General features: G+C 40.2%; 2 protein-coding genes across 2 annotated transcripts in view; one reads left to right on the top strand and one right to left on the bottom strand.

Annotated features, from left to right (window-relative positions):
* Positions 1-7,415, top strand: part of PTER (phosphotriesterase related) — a 47,093-nt gene extending 39,678 nt beyond the window's left edge. Inside the window, 1 exon segment of the mRNA XM_020966905.2 lies at positions 6,563-7,415. Within this exon segment, the coding sequence (XP_020822564.2) occupies positions 6,563-6,773 (211 nt within the window). The 3' untranslated portion in view covers positions 6,774-7,415.
* A 104-nt stretch (positions 7,416-7,519) lies between these two features.
* C1QL3 (complement C1q like 3) lies at positions 7,520-17,454 on the bottom strand. Its single transcript, XM_020966906.2, is given in 3 exon segments — positions 7,520-10,308; positions 16,777-17,142; positions 17,144-17,454. Coding segments are annotated over 3 exon segments (768 nt in total). The 5' UTR covers positions 17,366-17,454; the 3' UTR covers positions 7,520-10,128.
* Positions 17,455-19,255: the final 1,801 nt, after the last annotated feature.

Here is a 19,255-nt window from a genome sequence, read left to right on the forward strand (position 1 = left end):
CCTACAGCCTTTTGGATATGTCTGTCCAAGGAGGTAAATTGTGCTGCCCCCTCTTGAGGGGGTGAGTGGTGGGGTGGGGGGAAATCTATAGAACCTGCTCCTCTTCTAGCCTGGAGGACATCTGAGTCATCAATGTCTTTACCCCTTTTTTCCTTTATTAAAATGTAATTTTATCTTCTAAAAAATTTTTTTTTGATTAGGCAAATTCCATTTACCTGAATGCAATAAAACTTCTTGGATACAACCTCACAGTAAACATTGGGCATTGAATAGACTATGTCATTGTAAGGAGAAGAGATATGCAAGTCTTGAGAGTGATGAAGGCAAGGTGTAGTGCAAAGTGCTGGACTGATCATAGACTTATCCTCTCCAAGCTAAATACTGACATTCAACAAAAGCAGCAGCCTCAAGGTAAGATGACTATCAGAAGATTCAAAGTCAACAAATTAGAGCACTTCTCCATGCCTTTTTAAACCGTTGAAAGTAGGTAATTGCTTGAAAGTAGTAAATCCATTCTTCCAGACGTTTCTATTTATGTCAAAGGCACCACTATTTTTCTAATCTCCCAGGCTGTAACATTTGTGTTATCCTTGAGTCCTTGCTGTCATTCACTGCACATGTCCAGTCAATTGCCAAATATTACTGTGTCTACCACTGTCATCTCCTGCATCTGACCCCTTCTCTTCACTCACACAGCCATCACTTAATTCAGGCCCTTCTCACCTTTCATCTGAACCCTCCTGATTAGTTTCCTTGGCCTAGGTCTCTCTCTACTTCAAACCTATTCTCCACCCAGCTGTCAAAATTTTTTTCATTCAGTGCTGATCTGTCCATAAAACTCCTGTATTCAATAAACTCTAGTGGCTCTGTATTGCTTCTAGAATAAAATATGAATTACTCTGATTAGCTTTTAAACCCTGTCATCTGGCCCTAATTTAAATTTCCATCCTTATTGTGTATTATTCTCCGTTCTGTTTTCTATAGTCCATATAAACTGATATTGTCTCTTCCTCATCCATCTCCTGTCTCTGTCTTTTCAATGGCTGTTCCCTATGCCTGGAATTCACTTCTTCCTCCCTTCCACCTCACAAAATCCCTTCCTTCCTATAATACATGTTTCAATAAACACCTTCTAGAGGAGGTCTTTCTTGATGCCTGCAAATGCTGATGGCCTACCTTCCAAGCTACCTTTTATTTAACTGCTTTGTCCTTAGCTTACATTTATTCTGTACATATTTTGATAGAATTCAAGCTTCTTTAGAGCTGAGATTATTTCATTCTTTGTACCTATATCCCTAGCACCTAGCATAGACCCTGGTACATAGTCATTACTTTGTTGATTGATTGATAAGGAGAACTTCCCATGACCACAGTGGAGAAAGAAATAAAAATGGATCTTCTTTTCTTGCTTCATCCAAATGGCACCTCTAATCTTTACCACTAAGATTGAACTAGACTGGTTTATCTTTTTTCTGGGGTAAATTCAGTCTCATAATTCACCAAGAAATAAGCTTTTAATGCTTCATTAAGAGCATTCACCAAGATGAGATGCAATTTAGACGTGAGTGCAAAACCCTTTCTCCAAACGTTTTCCAAAAAGCAATAAAAACAAGTCAAGTCAGGTCAAGCCAAGTCAACAAGCTCTTGTGAAGCATCTGCTTTGTGCCAGGCACAGCACAAAGTGCTAAAAGATTTAAAGAAAGACCAAAAGAGTAGTCCTTGCCCCGAAGAAGCTAACAGTCTAAAGAGATGAGGCATAACAGACAAGAATCTTGTACAAATAAGATACATACAGGACAAATTGAAGATAATCTCAGAAGGAAGGCATTAGCATTAAGAGGTTTGGGGAAAGGATTCTTGAAAAAGTGAGATTTTAGCTGAGACTTGAAAGGAACCAGAGATACCTGGACATGGAGATAAGGAGGGAGAGTATTCCAGGTGTGAGTACAATAAAGATGTATGGAGTCAAGAAATGGGGTGTCTTGTACGAGGAACAACGTCACTAGACAGAATGTGTGGACTATAGGAATACTTAAGGGATAGGAAAACTGAAAGGTAGGAAGGGGCCAGGTTATGAAGGGCTATAAAATCCAAACAAATGATTTTATATCTGATACTGAAGGTAATAGGGAGCCATCAAAATTTACCAATAGAGCGAGCAATATATTCAGATCAGGGCTTTAGCAAGATCACTTTGATAACTGAGTGGAAGATGAACTACAGTGATGAGACATTTGAAGCAGGGAGACCAACCAGCAAGCTATTGTAATAGTCCGGGGCTGGGGTGAAGGGGCCTGCATCATGATGGTGGAAGCATCAAAAAAGCAAAGGAGGCATATAATAGAGACATTACAAAGGTAGAATGGAGAGGACTTGGCAGCATATTGGCTATGGCGAGGTGAGAGATAACAAGGAGCTGAGGATCACATCTTGTCAACTAGTAGGAGAATGACACTGCAAACTCATACAGTCCCCAGTCTGAACTCAAAAGAAACTACTTACATATTTTCAAGCCTAGCACAGGGGTGAATAGAGACCTAGTTCTTGCTAATGTTCTCAGCATGAAAAGGAAAAGAGAGTGGGCGGGTCTTGGACCAAAGTCTTTTTATATTTATGCCTTAAATGCAGAGACAAAAAAAGATGAGGCTATAAAGTATGTGTGTTGGTTGGCAACTGGAATATCTTAAAAGACAAGAGATTTCAAGGCCATTTAGTCAAAATATGTCATTTTACGGAAGAGGAAACTGAGGTTCTGAGAGTTAAGTGACTTGACAGGTTACCAGGAAGTGAATGACAGCCAGGATTTGAACAAAAGTCCTCTGATTCTGAATCTTTCCAGTGTACCACAGTGCTTCCTATAGAAAAAAATATATATGTCATTTACATAAGTCTGCCCACTCAGTGTTGCCCTTGTTCCAATTGGACTACTCAGATCTGAAGGCATTAAAGTCTTTTTCTATAGGGCAGGAAACTTCCATTGCATTGGAACCTAGAGGGACCATAGCTGGGCTGAATTATTAACCTGGGTCATGGCTCTTTCTGTTGGAAACAGACAACAAACTGATTTAAGCTTAATTTTTTTCCTGGTCTATTCAGTTTGCATTTTGTAGTTATAAACTAACAAGTCCAAACCCCTTCCTAATGTTATAGCAAGAATTAGGTTTTACCTATCAAAGAAAATAGTTTGTTTGCCTTGACCAGTGAAATTAATAGTATAAAATATCCAATTAATTGTCTCACTTAACTGTGTTTGTGTTGAGTTATTCCTACTGGTTGGTTTTTAATTGATGACTTCAAATCAGTAAGATCTATCAGACTGTGGATTGACTGCCTCAGTCATTTTGCAAATGTGTTGTAGGCAAAGAGGAACATTTTATTTCTACAAGCATTCTCTTCAAATATTCTAAAGCCTTGAGTACTTTAATCCACAATGTGAGTAGCCTTTCAGGATAATTAATTTCTTGTCAACCAGGTTCCCTTTTCCCAAAGCCTGTTTGTAGCTGTGAATATTCTCTTTATCAATGCACATTTAAGGAAGCACCCTCAAAGCTTCCAGTGTGGACAGGAGGTGATTCCTTAGAGGGAATCCATCTGGAGGTATTGAGAAATGAGCCAGAGTTCCCCCATATTCCTTTTCTAAGTCAATGGGTTCAACACATTAAGCTTGATAAAAAGAAAAAAATGAATACCAAGAAGTTAAGGAAACTGACTCAAATGTACCTGGGATGCAACAAAAATGACCACCACATCTTTTGAAGAATTCATCTTTTCCCCATTATATTTAACTAAAATTGAAGCCCTGCTTTGGGCTACCTTATCCAATTGGAGCTCTTGGTTAAATTATTAGAATGACTTATTCTGGCATGTTAAGCTGTGTCCATTATATAATTCCCTTTTAGCCTATCATTTTCAGTCCCTTGGGGTCCTGATTTCCATAACTAATCCAGTCTGGTCCAAACTAATTTTAAACCCTGGGCACCAGTGGACTTGGACTCTGGTTTTCATGACCAGAAATGTGCTATGCCGAACACCTGTTTTCAATCTTATGCTCCATTTCTCAAATCTTATTATATCACTGGCTTTTCACACTTGGAATGTCTCTCTAATATTTGTTTGCAAATTACTAACTCATTTGTCTCTCTATAATTACTGTAATTTTTTTTAGCCTCATCTGTAGCAGTCCCTCCCTTCTGGTGGCATATCCGCCAGACCTGTTTATTTCACAAAATGGCCTAGGACGGGGGAAGTTTTTTTTTTTCTATGTGATAAAAGACCAGGCTGCTGTCTTCAGTTGCAAAAGGGTTGTTCTAGGAAAACTGCACTAGTGTCTTTCTCATGGAAGTATCATGTGAGATTAGCAGTCTCTAGAATCATGACTTAGTAATATCAGACTGAATACAAATTGTACCCTGCATCTATTTAGAAAAATACCTCATCTTACATGAGATATTTCCATATTCTCTTTTACTTCACAATTTTGTTATTTCTGTAGCTTTTCTGTACTTTCAAGGAGCCATCATTAACTAGCCTTATAGCAGCCTTGTATGGTAGAAGGGTGTTATTTCCCCCATTTCACAGATAATAGAAAATACATGGCAAAAGAATGAGGGACCCAAAAAAAGCCAGAAGCAAAAAAGAATAGGACCATCCTAATTGTTTATTTATTTAAGTTAGTTAGTTAGTTAGTTATACTGAGACTCTGGCCATCAAATAAAGCTATAGTTATATGTGTTAGTATATCAGTAATGAGATCTCTAATTTAATTTGTCCACTGATATGAATTGTGTATATGTGTATATAGATTTGTGGGGGAGAAAGAGAGACAGACACAGAGACAGAGGGATAGAGTCAAATTCTCTTTTTTTATAAAGACCCATAAATTCTCCAGACAGATAAATCCCTTTAAAGGGTATTCTCCCCAGAACTTCTGGAAGACTAAGCTACTTGGGAAAGGATTTCAACATGTTAACTAGGACATATATGAGATAAGTAATGTTTAACTGCATATTGTAAAGGAAAGGAAGGTGAACTTGGAGCCATGGGTTCTGAGTTCAAGTCTTAGATTTACCACTTACTACCTGTGTGACCTTGGACTAATCACTTAACTTCTGTGGGTCTGTTTCCTCATCTGCAAATAAGGGAGTTGGATTAGATGACCTCTAAGGTCCTCTTCTTATGACCTCTAAGATCCTTACCTATGATCTTATGGTAAGTTCTTTGAATATATGTCTTGTCAATCACTTGCTAGGCATGGCTTCCAGTTTGTCTTAGACTATCTGAGATTTGCCTAAATATTTGGTTGGCCTGCAAGTGAAGAATTTTACCTACAAATGCAAGTTTATCTTTTAAACTACATTCCCAGAGTTCACAGATCATATCTTTCTGAATTGCTGGTAATGGTGCCCCACACCTTATTTTGCGCCAGAGTGGTTATTAAATATGATTAATGTGCTAGAATACCTTCAGCCAGAGTTAAAGGTGTCAAGGGATCATTTGAAAACTTAAACCTGAAATAAAGTCCCCCAGTCATCTATTGTTCACTTCTGCTATCTAGACAATCACAAAATATTCCTCCAAATCTCCATTGTCTCCAAAATGATGTCTCTTGACATCAAATACACTCTTTCAGCCATGGCACAGATTGTCCAACCTCTAGGCACAGTCACTCAGCAGTTATCTGAGGTTAACCCATTCAAAAAGTGGCAGTCCTAATAAGCAGAATGGAGAGAATCTCTCAGATCATTCTTAGAGCTATATAGTTGGGAAGCTATTGTTCATTCATCCATCTATAAAATATTAAAAAAGCTATTAATTATTTCAGAAATCTTGTTGAGACAGAGGGAAGATATCGTAAATTTTTCTGGGCCAATTTAGCCCAACCCCCCAAAGACTACTGCTAAATCAAAATTCTCATCGACTTCAAAGATTGTTCAATACCGAGGCTTCCTGTGTACACTAGGGAAAGATAAATCTGCCCTCCATTTTTAAAGCTACTAATTTGCCTGTTTTGTTTACTTTAAAGCTTTCTCATAATGCTACCCAATTTTTGCTTTAATAAACATTTCTCTTGTTTCTTTATATGAAGCATGAACGGTCTGGTCCTCTAGACCTCTTAACACGCATTGATTTTAAATGCAGAAAAAAAGATCGAGGGAACAGAGAGATCGCTGAAATTTGGGAAGGAGCAGACTTCGGAGAGAGGTGACCTGAATGTAAAGCCAGATCACAATATCGCTGGTGGTGTGCTAAAGTGGTCACTCAAGACAGCATCACCTATCAGAGGCAACCCCTCAGGCAGGTTTTGGGACATTATGCCATAAATAACTGAGGCAAGAGTGATCGATTTATGTGCCCTGAATGCAGATATTGTCTCTACCAGAATTCAGCAATATCATCCTCACCGCAAAATATTTATTACGGGACTCTTACTAAACATGCAACAGCAAGTAGGCACTATCTTTACCATAAGCAAAATAAGATTCATGAATAAAAATAGTTACAAAGCACTCAGAAAAAATAAAATGCTAGACAAATGCCAAGTAATATGTTAACATTTTTGCAGGGTACTGCTACTGGTGGATGAAGGCTATGAAGACAAACTTCTGGTTGCTCATGACATACATACTAAACATTGGTTGATGAAATATGGGGCTCATGGCTATTTACATATCCTCACTGATATAGTTCCTAAGATGTTAATTAGAGGCATATCTGAGGATGCAATTGAGAAGATATTAGTAGAAAACCCCAAAAGATGGCTAACTTTCAAATAGTAAAATCATTTTGAATCTTACACATGAAATTGACAGAGAAAATCCAACTATTTGAAACCAAGCCAGTTTGAGGTGGGGGGGGGGAGGGAACGGGTGTGATGACTGGGGCAAACATGTGGGAAATTATCCAGAGCCCCTCACGGCTAATAATCTTTTTTTTTTTTAATTAGAATAATGAGAGGTTTGCCTTATCTCTGAATCCGGCTCCCTCTAATACTAGTTTTCCTTAGTTAAAAAAAAAATTGAGAAATACCTGTTCCCAAACAATGATTTTAATCCTATACTTAGCAAATAATTGGACTCTTTTGAAGATTCATCAGCTGCACTACTTGAGAAAATTTAAACTGTTTCCAGTTAAATTACCCCCCCTCTGGAGCAATTTGAGGTTTCCTGTAATATTGATGATCCTACTAATTATCCTGCTGTTCTTTAATTAATGCTTAACGAATAATATGGCACTATAAAGTAGCTTCTGTAGCAAGTGAACTTGAGATTTTTAAGTTTTTTTCTTCAAAAGATACTGTCACCAATTAAATGCATTAGAATATTTTAAATGAAATATCCAACGTATGTTTTCTCTCTCTTACACACATGCAAACAATAAAAGCAGACCCCTCTCCTCACTGCATTCAGAGGTCCATATCTGTTTTGTTCTAAATTTTGTTCTCATGCTTTTGGAAATGTGTAAGCATGAACCACATGGCTACTCGCTTTGAATTATAAAAATGCAATAATAAAAGTTGAAATATATTACATAATATAGTTTAATGAATTATCATCATTACATGTATAACAAAGGCTACAATTTAATTGGTTTGTAAGATATGATGCAAAATAAATAAATAAATAAATAGATAGATAAATAAAAGAAATGTTTGCCTTATACGTTTTCCCATTTCTTTTGTGTACTTTTTATTTGAATATTTTTCTCTGGGCCTAAATGGGGGGTAAGCAACGGTTATTTATCTGAAGAAAAGGTCATATCTATTAGAAATGACAGTCTTGATTTTTAGAGCTTGGTACCCAGCTCTGGGTTGTTGGTTTTTCCCCCTGTGGAATGAAGTCCTTTTATTAACTCCTTGGTGTACCCTGCTCCTAAAATAAATCTTTTGTTTGAATGCTTACTTTTCTAGTTGATACACACAGCGCTTCCCCAAACTTTGCTTCCAGTTTCCTCTGCAGTAAACATACATGTCCACAATTATAAAAGTCTGTTAAGTGGAAGGGAAGTCCATTTTAATTTTTTTTTTAATGAAATAGCTTAGCATTAGAAAGACCTAAGAAGATTAATCATCACACTTGGTGAGTATCTTCAGGCTTTTTCATCTGGTAAAGCATGGTATTTGATCAGATTGGGGCATGTCACTGGGGGAAAACAGGAACTATAAATAAATATATTGATGAACAACAATACTGCTTTTTTGAGATCTTGGTTAGGCTACCTTAGACATTTACTGAAAATAAGCATAGCGGAGCTACGACAATGATCCATAGACTCAGAACGGAACTGTCCCAAAAGAGACAAGTCAAAGAGACAAACTGTTTCTTGAAAAAAAAAAAAAAAGAAAAGCAGAACGGACATGTACAGTTATTTCAGCAGTGAAACAAGTGGGTTAAATATTTTTAAATTTCTGTTTCTAAAAGCTATTTGTCAGAGGATCTTCAAAGGCAAATAGCAAGGAATAGATTTTTCATCATTATGGGGGAAGTTGTTTGACAGTTCAGTGTATGACAACGCGTACTTTATATCTTTCACTTGGCAGATTAAAGAGATGGCTCTCGGTGGTACGTGTTAACCAGAAAGGCTGGATTTTGGCCTCTTACTGCGCTCAAAATCTACATTAGTGTCAGTTTCAGTCCACCTCTGAAACAAGAACAAATTGATGGTTCAAATACATGTAATACATCGACATTGAAAGAGAAGCCACTTTGTTACTGCAAGCCTAATGTTAATAGTCTGCCACCGACTCCAGAATAAACTCTTGGTTTGAATATGAGAGGAGTGGTCCAATAGGAAGGAAAACGTGCTCTGGGCCATCTTTAACCTATGCAAAATAATATTCTCTTTTTAAATTCTTAACAGGAGCTGTTTTCACTAAGAACTGTTGTTTTGGTACTCCATAGATTTTTGACATTCAAAATAGTTCACATACCATATTTAGTATACTTTTTAAAAAATGTAGATCTCTAAACTCTATATCCACTGTGCCTAAGCCACATATAATATATATATATACATTATATATAATGTACATATTATATATAATATATATTGTGTATAAAATATATACATCTTGTTGTATTGATAATATGTCTATCTGTTAATTTTGAAATAACCTCAGGCTACAAACTTGTAGTAAAAGTTTGAAGGCATTACAGACTGTCCCCTTGGTAATTCATGCAGTGGCCCAAAATAAACATCAACAATCTTTTGTTCCATCCCAGGGCATGAGGGGTGTGGATGGGGAAGAGGACGGCAATCTGGATTTATCCTGAAGAAGAAATGCTTTTGCCTTTTGAAGGAAGTGTAGAATTTTTTTTATATTGACTCAATGTTTATATCGACAAGATGAACAATTATGAAGCTATCTAAACACTGTAGATACTTACACAAATTTCTCAGCACATGTACAGGACAATTCAGTGTCACATTCTAGATCTGTTTCTAAAAATCATCATTACAGGGAGGGGAAAACCAAATTAACAAAAATTAAATTATGTGGCAATAATACAAGGCTTGAGAATTACTTCCCTCAAAATCTAGAACATTCCAGGTTAAGGCTTAAAGCTGAATCATTCCTAAGTTTAGGTGTAAAAGTAACAAAAATACAAGGCAAACAATTTCTTTGGAAAGAAATAGTATGATTTCCCTCAAACCTTTCTTTTTAGCATAAAATCATCCCTCACCACACTATAAGTGGCCTCCAGGTATCATAATTAGCAGGTAAACTCACAAGAACCAAAGCTGACATATGGATAAAAGCAGCAATATCATAATACACCAAAGTATCATATATATTGAAGAAATAATTCAGTGTAGTAGATTTTTCTATAAAAAGTCATGATCTCTATAGGACTTCATTCACATGGACACTAACATTAAGGAATATTTGCTTTGGTGGCGGTAGTGGATCACACATCTGTGTATCTTGCTTTTAATTTTTCTTTAACATAAGGTTTTTTTCTGAGTTGTACAGATGTGAGTCAGGTAGCATTTGATTTCCCCCCTCCCCCCAACACACACACACTATTGATGTGCCCCACTGTTGGTATCCACTGGGATTCTTGATTCACAGGCATGAGCTGTTATGGATCCAGTGCTCAGATTCAGAAGAAATAATTAGTTCCTGAATGATCAGTCCGCATAAATAATAAATCCAGAAAATGTGCTGTATTTGTTGTTGTTTCCTCCATGTGCTTTTCCTCCATCTAATTTTATGTAGACTTCATCTCCTGGCTCCAAATGAAGAACCACACTGTTACTGGCATAGTCGTAATTCTGATCAGCATCCTGAGCAATCGCGCTGGCCCGGACCTATGTAAAACAGACATGTAATTAAACATGTGATTGTTAAAAATTGAGAACATTTTTTTTCTAGCACTCGAAAGACCTGGATTTAAATGAGAGTTGTGGACTTCTCTATAATTACTCTACTGTGATCAGCCATAGCATAGAAATTGGTATATTTAGTCTATAGCTGTTTGTTACTGGAAAAGAATGATGTCATTACACCATGGTTTCCACTCTCTCACAGTCCTGTTGCACAAATCTTGAGGACAGCACTGCTGTGTGGATTCATTCACTTCCTTGTCAGTTTTGACTAACAGTTATCACCATTGTGACATTTACTACTTAAAATAATACAAAAGCAATTTTTCCTCTTCTTTGAAAAAGTTCCCCCCGTCCTGATGCCACTCACCCATCCAATAACTCTTCTTGAAGTAAGAAAAAAAAAACCACTTAATTTCTTGCATTTTAATTTAAACCATCATTAACTAGACAGCCTAGGCAAAGGCCAAAAGAATATGAGAGTATTCACGCCCTCATTCCATTAGTCTTCACTTTTGGAATTTAGCACACTATTTGGCACATTGTAAGCACCTAATAAATGCTTGATGCCTTGGGGCCTTAGCAGAAAATTCTGTAGGGTTTGTGGTAGAAAAAGATCCAAGGAAGTACTTGGACTTGACAAAAATAACAACAATAAAACAAAAATAATGTATATAAGCAAACCTCAAAAATATATTCTGAATGGACTGAGCAGATTCCAGAGAAGATTTTTTCTTTAAACTAATGATAATCAACAGATCTGTTGGGTCCTCAGAACCTTATAAATATAAAAGAAAATAAACCTGTAGTATGGTCTCAGAGTTTACAAAAACCTGAGATGATGATGATAATGGTGGTGGTGATGATGGTGGTGGTGGTGGTGGTGGTGGTGGTGGTGGTGATAGCCAGCATTTATATAGCACTTTAAGGTATTCAAAGTACTTGACACATTATCTCACTGATCCTCACAACAACCCTGTTATTATTATTATCCTGATTTTATAGATAAAGTGAAATTCAAATGACACTTTGTGATCTGACCAGAGTCTGAGGCAGGATTTGACCTTGGTTCTTCCTTACTCTAAGGCCCGAACTCTATTGCACCATCTAGACAAGCTTTAGAAACTGACCTCATTTAACATCTTTGGTTAGGCAGCCTAAGTTTGTTTGGAGTTCCTTTTTTTACCTATTGATCTTTTTGAGCATCATAGTTTGGCCAGGCAATGCTGGCATATCCCCTTAAATCAATGAATTAAACTGAGCATAAGCTAAAAGATATAAAATGAACTAAATTCCCATTATTTAAGGGCTCTACATGGCTTTGAATGTGAATTCTCTAATTGAATGTACTTTTATCATTTGATGGCTGTAAAACGTGGCGTTTCCTTTTGGTTTTCAACATGTAAGCTGCTCATGAATGGGGTCTGTGATCTCATTAGTGACTTGATAGGCATTTGCAAACAGTCAAATTGCCCATCACATCAAGTGATATGAACATTCTGTCACATCTACAACTGAAATGAAGCTTTGGCTTCATTTAGTTCTGTTTTGGTTCAGCCCTGTAAAGCATTTCGGTAAGCATATTCGTAGGTGATTTATGAGAGTAAAACATCTTCTCTATGACCAGTTACTACCTCCTGAAATAATCACAGCTCCCCAAGTAAAGGACCTGGGGGTGGAATGCCTTTGCAAGCCTCAACTAAGCACTAAAGGATGACTTCTGCAACAATATGCTGGATTTTTATCATTTGGCAAATTGGAGGGGGAGGGGCAGGAAATGACCCATAAGTCAAGAATTTCTTTGCTTTCCTTTCAGAGTTGAAATGATAGATTTTCAGATTTAAATTTTCATGTGGGATGATACCACATTAATGCTGAAATGTTAAAAGAGGAGAAACCTCTTTGACCTTGCTGAACTCAAAAGGTAATTTGAGTAAGGAAGGGAGTGGGGGGGGTGTAGAAATCTTTCTAGGTGTCACATACCAAAGAGTAAGAAGAGCTTAAAGGCAGTAGAACTGTTTAACACTATACAAACTTGCACCACTTATATTTCTTATGATGATGGCAATATAGCATACGATTATACTTTAGGAATATTCACTCAAATATACACACCAATTGAGTGGCATGATCTGTTTTGACCATTAAATAATAACAATTGAACCACAGAACATTTCTTGGGAATTAATTACCAGTTGGAAGGAGCTGATCATCCCGAGTCATTAACTCCATCTAGTCATTATTCCCCAGAAAGAAAAAAAAAAACACCTATAGGATATTGCTATTTGGAACAGATGTTAAAAACAAAAACCAAAAAGACTAGGTTTTAATGGATGGTGAAAAATAAATTCCATAATAATTCTCTGTACTATTGGACAGAAAAAAAAATCCATTCATGTATTTAGAAATCCAGTATATAATTAACAGCTGTTAATAGGATTTACATAACATTTTATATTTGGGGTGATATGCTTAAGTATATTTGGCAGTTTGTTGGTTTAAACATTAAGTGCATCCTCTAGAAGGGCATTACAGGGCTAAGAAATCATTTTCTCTATTAAAATGATATGATTTATAGGCAACAGTCCCTAAGATATACAGCAATTTCTATTCAGTTGTGTATCCCCACAAAATCCTGTAAATGCATTAGTTTGATCCCGCCTTCCAGCATTTTACCCCTTACAGATTGCCCTTCCTTTGTTTGGAAAAGCCAGTGCAATTTCTTTTTAATGTCTGAGAAGAATCCCATAAGACTTTAAAATACTCTGCTACAAGACCTTCCAAATTAAACAAGTATCATTCTCTAGTATACTTGATACCATTTAATACACCTGCCCACCTCATCATATTGCAAAGGTATAATGGGACCTGGAAACTGCAAACCCATAGGAGCCAGCTCTGTGACTTCAGCAATTCTGGAAGCTCTCAGATTGTCAAGGGTAATATATTCACCCTATAGATGATTTTGAATTCCTAAATGTACACTGATTTGGCTGTTTTCTCAGGGAATGTGATGCTTTCTTCACGTTTAACCCACTATCACCAGTGTATCCCTGAATGCAATCCACCATCTTTTCTATATTGCATTCTACCTAAGAATTTGCTTTTGTCTTCCAGTATTTCCCAAAGTCCTTAAAAAGATAACAAATATACTATAGTAATCACAACAATAACTATCTCCCCACAAAAAGAGTCATCTTAAAGATAAGATCAGGTACTTAAGTTAAATTCTAAGGAAAGAAAAATATCTGTATTATTAAATTATCCATTTCTGATCTTTTTCTGCTTTCACTGGCTAGTTTATTGTGGTTTAAAAAGCAGAAGTAGTACTTTCAATAGAATAGCAATCTTTTACTCTCGAGGTTTCCTGTTTAATTGAAGGGTATACAAGGATTTTTTCTGGTTTTTTTTTTACTTCACTTTGAATAATTTCAGTCTTAGCCTATCCTAAAGAACAAAAGAGACAAAACGTAAAAATAAATTTAAGCTTATTTGGAGAGACAACCACAACAAAACCCCAGCCATATCCTTCTTAGTGGTAAGTTTATCAAAGTAAAAATGAGTTATCATCATCTTATTATTAAAGGTTTATCATTAAAGACAATATTTATGGCAGACATTTGCTAATTTAATTAATTGTTATTGAAGTTCTCATAATTTCATTTTCATAGTACTTCTGAGGAACCATAAACAAAAGGTTAAGTGGCATTTCAGATTAATTTACTGGCCTTTGATGTTTCCTTCTGTGATCCTGCATCCAATACACAGCATAAATGAAATGGCTCTTATAAGACTCTGGTACAGTAGCCTTTCTCTCCGGAACACATTGCATTTTTTGTTTATTTTATTATTATTACTTTTTGCCTCCCAAAATCCACTTAACCCATAGAACATGACACTGATACGGATTTGCAAGTTTCAGTTCTACAGACATAAATTAGGTCATATCGAAAAAGGGGATAGTATGGAAAATGGTTCTAAGAAATTATCAGAATGCTGTATAATTTCAAAGGGGGTGAATGAAGGAAGAATATGTTTGTGGAATTCCTATCACATTTTCTGCCAATAACCTGAACTCTACAACAGGATTCAATTATTTCAGAACCATGCTCTAAATCTACAGTAATCTGCTTACAACTATATGGATTTTTTTTCTTTTTAGAATTACCTGTTGCATACATCTTGCAGAATTAACAAATCTAAATGATTTAAAGCATTACACATTCTACACATCGACATACACAGAGCCTGGCTATCTGTTTTGCCTTCTCTTTCTGACTGTACAAAAGAGGCCTCTATCTGTGAAACTCCACCAATGTAATAATTAAAAACGCCAAAGTAATTAGCCTTTGGAAGGGGGGAAAGGTTTTAATGAAACCACTATAAAATACACAGGCTTAGTAGGTTAAAAATCAAATTTCAACTATTTTAAATGGATTAGTTCTCTGTTTTCTGTTCTACTGCCAGATCTCTAAAAAGTAAATTTTAAAACATTTTAATAAAAACCGAATCTTATTACATCCATGAATAATCCATTACGTACTTTGCTTAAAACTTAATTTGTGTCCATAGAACTGAAACTTGTGAATTCATGCCAATGTAATGTTCTATAGATTAAGTGGATTCTGAGGCAAAAAAACCCAAAAACTAAAAATGCAATGTTTTAATGGTTTTTTTTTTCCTGTTACCTCCACTTATTCTACCTATCACACTTCCATTTAGGAGATAAGTGCTTTAAAAAAATGCCTACTGATTGGTTGTTATAAATGTAAATATACCTTTTAGGGTATCATAACACCCTAAAAGACCTATTTTCTTACACTGAGTTATGTCGCCTTCAGCAACCTACCTATAACTATCCAGGGAATCAGAGGAAAATGTTATTTATTTTAACATTATTTTCATTCATAATAATTATAATACGCATCCCAGGCAGTGCCTCCTGGTGGCAGTTTGCCTCTTTTTCTATTCCTTGGGCCCTGAAGTCACCTTAAAGAAAAAGGCCTTTGTCCTTTTTGAGCACCCAAGCCCTTTTGGAAAGGATTGAGATCTAGGTGTCTATCATCTGGCTTTTGTTTTTGTGGGGCTGTAGGGGGAAATTAATCGAAGAAAGGGCTCTAGTGGTTAGGGGAGAGAGGAGAAAGGGTAACCTGAAGCCCTACTTTGAGTAAAAGGGGGTTCCAAACCATGCCAGAACAGTTAACCTAGGGGAAGTAGAGAGTCCCCATTAATTGCCACCCAATTAGCATCGTGACTTTTCTCAAGACGAGACACCTAGCGGGGTGTTGCAAAGCCTCTGAATGAGTTGACTGGGAGGGAGGCAGGCGCGTATTTTAAAAGCGCCGTAGTGGCTGCGTTCCTTAAAGAGTCTTGGAAAAGAGGATTACAGCATTGTTTTCTGTCTCCAAGCACGGGACTGCGCACGATTTCCGTTTACAGCAGCAGTTCACTACTGGAGTGAGAGCGAGAAGCGCTGGAAGCACCAGAGTTCGCCCGGGCCAAGTGCGAACCCAATTCCCCGAAGACTCTTCTGCCTCTGTGCGTGGGTAAGGCCGCTCTGTCTTCCTGGGCTCTTCTACTCCCACTCCTAACGCAGCTTCGCGTGGGAGGGAGGAAGACCTGCGCTCCACTGGCCTTAGCCCTGGGCCCCGGCAGGAGACTGGGAGGGGACGAAGTTCTTCCTCTGGTGTCCAGGGCACAGGCCGGGCGGGGTAGCTTAGTGCAACGTGCGCTACTCTGCTTGCGTCCCGCGGTGCTGAGCCCCCCACGGACTTTCTGGCCTTTCTACTTTTCTTCGTCCCAGAAACATCCCTGGTCTCGTCCTTTCTCCTTCCTCTCCCGGAAGTAGGGGCTCTAATTTTTCACACTTAAAGAGCCCTCTCCCTTCCTTTGTCCTAGGAGGCAACGTGGGTCCTTTGGCCACCAGGTCAGGAACCCGTCAATCTCCTGCGCTCCCCTGCTCTCAGCATCTTCTTGGGACTTAGCTTTCTCCTCTAGGGTTGACAGCCTCCAGTTCCCGGGAGAGCCAGCTTGTCTTGTAGGTTCTAGCCCCATTCGTCCCTTTTCTTCCAGATGATACAGGTCCCAACTTTTTCACCCTTGGGGGAACAACACCACGCGCACTCCCGCCCCTCGGAATGTTCCTGGATCTGACCTCTCCTGGGCTTGGAGGTTGGGGGTGGAGGAGCTGAGCAGTCTGGGACCGCCCTCTACAAGCTGACCCGTAGTCTACCGCCGACGGAAAAATTCCACCCCTTTCCCAATCCTAGGAGCCCTCGGTGAGGCGGTGTCCCCTCCAGCCGTCTCACTCCTGAGTCCTGGTTACGTCTCCCCTTCCCCACTTCCTTTTCCATTACCCCACCCCCCAACTTGATTTCGCAGATCTCCTCTATCTTCCCCCTCCTCCCTTCCCTCGAAGTCCCCCCTCTCCCCGACCCCACTTTCTTTTCTCACCTGGTTGTTTTTGCAGAGATCAGCCCACATGCTGGTGCCATCCCCCCCGCGCATCAGGACGTGGTAGGTGAAGAAGTAGATGCCTGGGATGGAACAGGTAAACTTGCCCGTGGTCGGGTCGTAGTGGTTGCCCAGATTGGTGACTACGTCGTCGAACTTGAGGACCTCGTAACCTTCGTGTTGGCGCTTAAGGCCCGCGTAGAAGGCGATTTTGGGTACGGTGCTGTAGGTGGCGGCGCTGATGGCCCCGGCCGCGTTGAGCCCCGGAGCCCCGGGGGGCCCCGGCAGGCCCTGACGGCCCGGCTCCCCCTTCTCTCCGGGCGGCCCCACGGGACCCGGCGGCCCGGGCTCTCCGGGAGGTCCGCGGGGCCCCGGCTTTGCCCGGCCGGCCGGCTTCGCCTTTGGGGCCCTGAATGAAGGTGGGCAGCGATTGCATGAGGCCCCGGTCGGGGGTCGCTGCCGTGCTGGGAGCTTTGGTGCCCCCGTAGGGGTCGCAGACCATGCGGCAGGTGCCCAGCATCTCGTAGTGCGCCGACGTCCCCGCCGAGCTCACCAGCACCGGGATGAGGATGACCAGCAGCAGGACCATCACCACCCCCAGGGCCCCGGCGGCAATCAGGCGCCTCCTGCTGCCCACCAACCGGCTCAGCGCGGGGCGATCCTCTTGTCTGCTTTTGGACAAAATTTTGAAGGCTGGGCGGGGACCTCCTCAGAGCCGAAAACGACCCCCTACGAACCCCCAACTCCCTAGGGCCGCCAAGCGTCCGGCAGCTCTCCTCCTCCTCTTCTTCTTCCTCCTCCCTGCTGTGGCTACTGCTGGGGAGGGAGGGCGAGAGGGCGGGAGAAAGGTGACTTGAGTTGAAGTCCCAAGCTGTATGGGGAGGGGTGGCTGAGGTTGGAGGGAGGGGGGAAGGGTGACGAGGGCGCCCTCTCGCCTGCTCTGCGCCCCTTCGCCCCTTCGCACCTGTGGCTGCTGCTGCTTGCTGCCGCTACTACTGCTGCTGCCGCCGCCGCTGCCGCCTCTGCTAGTGAAGCTTCTGCCGCCGCTGCAGCCGCTGCAGCAGCCCAGGGAGAGGGATCGCGGGGCAGAGAGGAACCGCCCGCCTCCTGGGTACCACTGAAGCCTCTCACACTTTTATGCTGCTGCTAGTCATCGACTTCTCCCCTCTTTTGCATACTATGCCAGTTCGAATCAACTTTCCGTCTGAAGTTGCTTTTCCTCCCCCCTTTCCTGTCGCGTTTTCTTCTCCTGGAGATCCTTCTTTCCAACCTACCCCCTCCCGCTTCTTCCCCCAAGCACAACTCCAAATAGGCGCACACAGGGTTGAGAGCGCGAGCTCAGCCGTGCAACTCCTGGAGCGTGCAAAGCCAATTGCCTGGAAGGAGCAGCAGCAGCAGACGCAGTGCTGGAGCCGCGAGGAGAGGCGGCGACCCCTTGCCTCCTTCTCCCACTCCCCTTCGAGGCACTAGAAAGCTGCGACGTGGAAGCGAAGAGCAAGCACTAGCGAGGAGAGGAGCGCTTCTCTGCCGGGCACACAGAGAGACTGAGAGCAGGATTCTGCTCCGATGCCACCTGCCAGGAGAAGAGGAGGCTGACAAACGCGCCCGAGCAATTTATAGGCACCCAAGGCACAGAGGAAGGGGAGCCGCTTTGGCATCACATTCCAGCATCTGCTCTACTCTTCCCACTCATAGGGAGTTTGGCATTACTCTGACAATGTGGGGATTTTTTCCCTTTTTTTCTTTCTCCTCAAAAGGATGAACAGTGAAATCCCAAACACTCCCCTTGCTGGACCTGAGTGATGACATCTCTCTTACTTGGGGAGGGGAGGGGGGCTGGGAGGGACACGACAGCTTTCCAAGTCACTGAACCTGGACCAAAGGGTCATTCCTGTCTTTGCCCTCGGTTTCCTCTACCAGGAGCAGCATCTGAATAATGGAGGTGGAAGGGCTTGGACCAACAATAATTCACCAAGGCCTGGCTCCCATTACCCATCAAGTGTTATGTGAAATAACCATTTTATTTTTCAATATAAGCACAGCCCTTTAGAATTTTTAAATGGCACAAATGAAAGTTCTTTTGAAAGCACCTGGTTTTCCTGATAGGCTTCTTAAAATGAAGGAACTTTGTTTCTAGCAAGAAAGTTAGCATACTAAACTTACTGAGGGGAGTTAAAGTAACTCATTGTAGTTGGGAGTTAAGTCATACCTGCCATAAAGGCCAAACATTTTACATATATGGGACAGGTTTGTCTTTCCGCATGCTCTGGAAACAGTGATCAAATCAAGCCCAACATTTTCTGGAAAGAGGGTGACACATATATATATACATACACATATACATGTATGTATGTGTATATGTGTGTATATATATGTATATGTACATATACATATACATATATACACACACATATACACATGCATTCGAGTCAGACTACTGAGTGTTTCTTTTGTCCATGGATTTCATTTCTTAAAAGAA

Source organism: Phascolarctos cinereus, unplaced genomic scaffold, assembly GCF_003287225.1.
Source record: "Phascolarctos cinereus isolate Bilbo 61053 unplaced genomic scaffold, phaCin_HiC Scaffold_1;HRSCAF=81, whole genome shotgun sequence".
Taxonomy (NCBI): Eukaryota; Metazoa; Chordata; class Mammalia; order Diprotodontia; family Phascolarctidae; genus Phascolarctos; species Phascolarctos cinereus.